The sequence below is a fragment of the Cystoisospora suis genome (assembly GCF_002600585.1).
Source record: "Cystoisospora suis strain Wien I chromosome Unknown contig_93, whole genome shotgun sequence".
Classification (NCBI taxonomy): domain Eukaryota; phylum Apicomplexa; class Conoidasida; order Eucoccidiorida; family Sarcocystidae; genus Cystoisospora; species Cystoisospora suis.
Window position 1 is genome coordinate 8654 of NW_027152895.1, and position 6691 is coordinate 15344.

The 6691-nt window shown below is 46.9% G+C and overlaps 1 protein-coding gene across 1 annotated transcript; it reads left to right on the forward strand.

The window, feature by feature from the left end:
* Window positions 1-1848: 1848 nt before the first annotated feature.
* Window positions 1849-6086, forward strand: CSUI_000204 (uncharacterized protein; the record flags this gene model as incomplete). The annotated part of the gene is made up of 4 exons (XM_068060438.1): window positions 1849-3094; window positions 4153-4249; window positions 5043-5189; window positions 5899-6086. Coding segments are annotated over exons 1-4 (1083 nt in total), but the record flags the coding sequence as incomplete, so codon positions are not given.
* Window positions 6087-6691: the final 605 nt, after the last annotated feature.

The following is a 6691-nucleotide window of genomic DNA, read 5'->3' on the forward strand; positions in this document are numbered from 1 at the left end:
TGTGTCTGCTCTCCTAGCGCACATGAGATGACAGCTTCATAAAACACGGCAGAAAAGTTTCTTCGTCGGCTCGTTGGTGCACAAACAGTTAAGTTTTTGATGCCGCGAAAATCAGCGCTTTTCCTTGAGTTTTACTGTCTCCTTCGCTGCACACCCGACCTCGAAACTCGGTCTCAAAACATCCGAAGCTTCTGGACTCTTATCGACAGGAGGCAGCTGTTCTGCTTGGTGCATTCTCGTTTGAATAAGGCACCCAGAATGTCGTCCACCTGCTCTATCGGGTGTACGGCACGCCACGGTCCACCGGTGAAGGGCATCGAAGAATTATGCGTACCAAGGCAGAAGTGAAGGGACTTGCTCTGCTCTACCTAGCCATTAGCTTGTACTGGAGCAGTTATCCTGTGGGTGGCTGGTGGCCTATTTACGAGGGAGTGAAGTGGCACACTAGCACGCAGAGATAAAGACCGAACGCATCCTGCCAGAGACACTCCGCCAGTCTTACCTGCCCCGGAAAGTAACAGAAGTAGACAATGAACTTGCGGCAGGCGCTGAAAAACCCTCATCTTCGGCGGGCTACCCGGTCATCAATAGTTTTTGCTATAGTCCCGAGAGATGCCTCCCTTCGGAGACGTAGTCTTAGTCCATTCTTCAACCCTGTTCCCCTTAGCATGGTCCCCTCCCTCCGATCCCAGCTCCCCCACTATGCTATACCACTGTTTGGCGCCGGGGCTGTAGAGCACCCCCGCAAACCTCCGATGACAAGAGGTGAGTTTGACTACGTAGGCTTTCTCCAAACTGTATTTCGTGCTTCTCTATTTGTCTCAGGGATCAGATGTGACCTCTCTCTAGGCTGCCACCTCAGCGCTCGCGCAGACCGTGCTGCTGCCCCGACTTCCCTCGGTCACTTGGGCTCCCTCCCGACCCGGCAGGGTAATTAGACGAACAAGTGGACTCTCATAACACAAAAACCGAAGAAGTCACAAGTGTTATCTTCTTTACCTCTTCTTCCGGTGTACATGCTGACGATGTGACGGGACGACCTGGTTGTCTTGTTAACCGTAGCCAGCCTGGACACCACTCCGCTCTCCTGTTTTGAATCTCTGCAAGCTTTTCCCCAGTTCGTGCCCCCTTTAACTGATAGCACCAGAACCTCGGGTCCGCGCCTCCCGTTCCCATTACTCCTGCTCAGAGATCTCCGATCACACCTACTCGGTATCACGAGGGCTGTCAAGGCAAAAAGCCTTGTGCTCGTTATAGTTGAGCTAGTGCTACAATGGAGCGCTACCAGAAGAATCGCGGCTGGGGCACGGTAAATCTGTGTCTGGACAACCGCCCTGGCACTCTTAAGAAGCCTTTCCGCTTGCGCATCCAGCGCACGGCGTCAGACAACCCGTACACATTTCAAAACTTTTCCATCCTTTTTTCGAGTACGGAAATGGATAACGCGCCGCAGTGGTGTGCTCTCCTGGTAAGAGCGGTTCTGTCGACGGTACGATTGCAGGGCCCTTCGTTGGGTAAACTCAAATCTGCGGCAAGAGCTGCAGTCTTGGCCGGCATAGTGTTTATAGTGCTTCACAGGTGCTGGGTCTTCTTCTCATTGAGGCAGTCGTCCCTCTCACTGCCGTAGAGCAGTGATTCGGGATGGCGATGGAGCGGCTTTCATCCACTTATAGACTATGATGTACAGCGGTCACACCGCAGGGGTTCGCCTGTAGCGATACCAGGGTACACAGACGCAGACGTACAGTTCAACTCTGCTTATTTACGCATGTACGCACAGCAAGAGGAGACTCTGGGGCGTCATTGTGGCATGTAAATACATCTCTCTTTGTTGGGACGTAAGTTATTCTCGTTAGAAGTTCGTAAGAAGCTGATGAGCTTTTTCTCCGTCCTGAAGGACATCTATCCGGCAGCTCTTGGCGAGTAACGCATGCTTGAAAACGAAAAAATGTAGGGTCGAGTTTGTGAGCATCTAACGGCCGTTTTACAACCCTTCTTTTGTCTCAGCCCCAGGCTTGCTAGCAGGCTTTCGTTGCAACGGAGAGGAGGTGTTTTCTGCCGCTCCTCTGAGACCTTCAACTGGTTTTCTTCGTACCTTTTGGCGCAGACTTCGGTTTTGTTCTCCTGACATCTCTCAAGCTACCTGGTTGCTCACTTCGAGATTCTCTTCTTCTTCATGAAAAGTTTTCCTTTCTCTCTTTTTTCCGTGTCTGTCTCAGTTTATTGCTTTGAGTTCACTGCGCGATCGATGAGAAGGTTCTTCTGAGTGATGGCCGACTTTGTGTATGCCGATCGAAAAGCCACATGGAAAACGTTGACTCTGGAAAAGAAGGACAGTGAGCTTGAAAGCGCACGCTCCTTTCATGTCGCTTCTTCTATGCCGGATGTGTCATGATGTTCAAGAGAGCAGGCATTTTTTACTCTATTGAAGACTCTCCAAAATGTTCCGGGCTCTCGCGCATGCAGGTTTTCCTATGTCTCCATCTTCTAAACCGAGCAATGAGCAATCCTCTCCCGCTTCGACTTCTCTGCGATCCGCGTCTGGCAATCTTGTAGCTGAGGGAGATCCATCGACCGGCACAACGGGCCTTCCTTCTTCGAATGCAGGAGGATTTTCACGAGGAGATGCAGAAGGGAAGAAGAAGAGTAATGGTCCTCCTGTAGGGCATAATGGTGTTGAAGCGATTCTTCTTTTCAATCCAACTTTGAAGCCTCCTTCAAGACGACGGCATCGAACCCCGAAGTCCTCCGGGTGTACGTACACTTCACTCCCCACTGCAGAAGGTGGAGAGGGCTTCGAGAAGGACCTCTTAGGTGATGACGACGGTTATCTACCGGGAGATAAAGAGCGCGAAGGAGGCGACGATGAAGAAGAAAGCGATGCCATGACGTCCGATAGCTTGCTGAATGAGAGAATCTATGGAGAAGGCAGAGACAGGGAGCAGGGTCAAGGCGATGGCGATGGATTCCAAGAATTAAGTGCTGAAGAAAGAGAACAGGAAGCAAAGATTGTCTTTTACTTTCCTTCTACGAGGCCACCAGAGGAAAAGAGAAGTCATGTCGGTCTTATTGAAGGCCTCATTATCTTCACAAAGTCAGGAAAGCATCTTTCACATGTTTCTCTGCCTACGCAAGTCTCTTTGATGCCGCCTTCCTTCCCTTCTTATATGAGCAGTTCATATCTCGTATATGCAAAGACATACATGCGTGCGTGTCCCTATACTTATATCTACGCGCGTTACCTTCTTCGATACAGCCATGTACATATGTATGTCTATCATGGAAAGCAGGGATGTATGTATGTGTCTAAGCATGGTGCCTCGAGCTATATAGCTACACTGGATACAAGCGACGAGAAGAAATCCTGGCATGACAGACCTACTATAGAAAGTGAATGAACAATGTCTTACCTATCTGCCTACGCACCTCCCCTTCTGTCGATCTGTTTCTCGGTTTATTCCTCTCTGTGTATTCATCTACCCGCCTTTGATATCGCTATTATGTACATATGTCTCTCCTCTCTGTATACTGTAAGGGGTAAAGGTATTCTACATGCAGCAACAAGAGCTCCATTCTTTCTTTCTTCTTCTCTACATTCATCTATCCTAGTATCGAGAGGAGGTGAAGGTTTCTTCTTCTATACCATTGTCGACCTTCTCTCGCCCGACCGGCGAGTGTGTATACTTTTTCAAACTCCGGGTCTTACTCTTCTTTCTTTCTTCTTTCGGAGGTTTCTGTTGAGGCCCTTCCTGCTTCGCTTCTTTTCACGTCTTGTTTGAGAATCTTTTGTCTACACGGCTTCTTTGGGAATTTGCACATAACAGATCTGTATAGAGTTTCTTCCTGTCTTTCCATGCCTTCAGAAATTCTAAGAGTGCACGGGAAGTTTCAGTGAGGAAAGAAGAGAGAGAAAAAGTGTGAATACGGCATGGTGCTCTCCTATGAATGAGCCATACTTCCTTGTATCCATAGATGTCACTTCTCTTTACACTCCAGGTGTATGTCTCTCTCTCCCTATCTATCTGTCTATCTTTAGCACTCATGTTGTTTCTTCTTTTTCTTCTTCTCTTTTGCCTTATATGCTCCGAGAAAAGAGAAGAGATGAGTGTGTCTCTTTTCTTGCTGTTGTCTATGGAAAAAATATGACCTCAGACAATTCAGTGGAGAATCAGGACCTCTACGCTGTATATTCACGGACGAGCATATCATTGTGACTAGAGAGGTTGAGCCTGACTACTGGTTGAGTATGGTAAGATTGAATTCATTCCTATATACATCTGGTATCTATATATATACGTGACGTCATAGTGAATGGCGCATTCCTATGTAGAGATATCTATACAGCTCTACATGTATCATGATGATGAAGGCATCATTCACTCTACGATCGATATAGAACACCCGATACGGGAGGGACCTTTCCTCTTTTCAAGGGACACACTGTTGTAGGATAGTAAGCGAGTGTATGTACATGTATCACTTGTATTCTCTTTATAACGGCGACGATCAGATGTCTTCGTGAACCTGCACATACTTGTCTATTCCTTTACATCTCTATCCAGACTTTGAGCTAGGCCTTTAGAGAAACATACTTCAGTCATGTCGGGTTCTTGTGAAGTTCTGCAGAAGGTCCTTACCTTCTCGATCTCTCCTCTGTGGGTCATCGAGAAAAGCACAAGCTGAGTTGATCTCTATCTACTTCTTGCTCTCCTCCTTTTTTTCCATTCTTTTCTCTTATCTCTCTCCGCCGATATCCTCCTGCTTTCCTCCTCTTCCTGTCTGAACGTGTCTATACCTATAAATCTCCTTTGCATGCCATCGTCTTCACCTTGCTTTCTTGTGCCTCGCATCTCCGAGGAGAAGTCTTTCTGCAGCTATACTTCGGGTCTTTCTATTCTTGTATACATATATGTGCGTATCTGTATACATAGGTATCGCAATAAGAGAGATATTTTACACCAAGTGATGATTCGTGTATTCTGAGTAGATCCTATGAGGGAAAGGCAGGTGTCTCTACTTGTGTGTATGTGAATGCCTTGTAGGTTTTCAATACTCGGCAACTTGGCGTCTGTGGAAGAGGGAGAGGAAGCTCGGGGTCTTCGTCTGACGTGGGGACGGGACAGTCGGGAAGCACCGACGGCTCTATAGGAGAGACAGATGTCGATACACAAGAATATCTTCTTACAGCTGTGAGGTTTTCCTACCGACAGCTGTATGACGTATGCGTGTATCATCGCCCCATCCCAGGCCGAGTACATCCTCACCAAGCAGTGAAGACGAACGTGTGCGTAGATGTGTATATATATAGATATGCATACACTTCTATCTATCTCTCTATCTGTCGTTCATGTCTATCTATCTATGTATGTATATCGATCTACATGTATCTTAAAGTTTTTTTGTCTTTATCTATCTAACTCTCTTCACGCTGGTGGCGCAGGTACTTCCCTGATGTATGGCACCCTATGTTGAGGTGAATATGCCTCGATCTAATTGCATTATGAAACCATAGCTAAGATGATAAGCATAGAGATGGAACCTACCGAACACGTTCTCACTGTCCCTACCACTTTGGAGTGGCGACACGTTGAGACGTCATTCCATGCACGAGGTGTACTTCTTCATTCGTTTCTGCTTTATCTGTGCGAGTTAAATAGAGAACCCCGACTGATGAGCCAGACCTGCGAGCTTCGGCTCTACAATACAGGGCAAGCGGTATCTCTCTAGATAGAGAGATCTTGCACCGGTCTCTATGTGTGTGTATGTATCTCTAATTTCTACATGCACATGGCACCGCAGATTGTCTCCGTGCATGCCTGTGTTTCGGGGCGGTCGATGTATCAATAAGTATGTTTGAATAGGTGCGCATGTGTCGATGATATCTTATTTCTGAGACAGATTCTAAATCGATTTTACAACTACTTTCGTCTTTTGCACGGTCGCTTTGTTCATTTCCTCGAGTCGGAGAAGCCTTTAGACCAGGAACAAGCCAGGGGGCCACACCCCCCGAACCAGCACCAAAGAGGGAGACAGCAGCTCAGAGATCTTCTCGAAGACTACTGCCCTGCTTTCATTGATACCATCGACCCTGATCGTCTATCTCTCTTTCATGGTGAGACCACATAGATGACGGTGTAGTGGGAATTCACTTTGAGAACCTCAGCTATTCATCCTTGTGTATCTGGCTGTCTTCTGTCTGTCTATTTTTCATCTGTCTTTAGTCTATCTATGTATATCTGCAGTATATGTATAGAGACATCCGGGCTAATCTGGATATAGCAAGTAGAGAGGCATGCGATAGCCTAGTGTCGTGGTCTGCTGAGAGAACGGCAGAAGCGGTACTTGGGAGAAAGGATGCTGGAGATCTACACCTGGTATGCGATACCTCGTAAAATGGAAATAGAGAGGGAGAGTATAAACCCAGGATGGACGGATAGATAGATAGATAGATTAAAGATAGATAGATAAATAGATAGATAGATAGATACGTTCAGGATCGAGAGCAGACTAAGGACCACAAATAGGAATTCTTTATTTCTGACAAAAGAAGAGAGAGAGAGAGAAACATCATAAAGAGGGCTTTCATGTTTCTCTCTTCCTGCTTCTTGTTGTCTTTCTTTGTTTGACAGCTGTTGAGGGATTTCACTTTGGGAGAGGGGGAGGCAAAGACGAAAGAAAGAATTTTAGTACG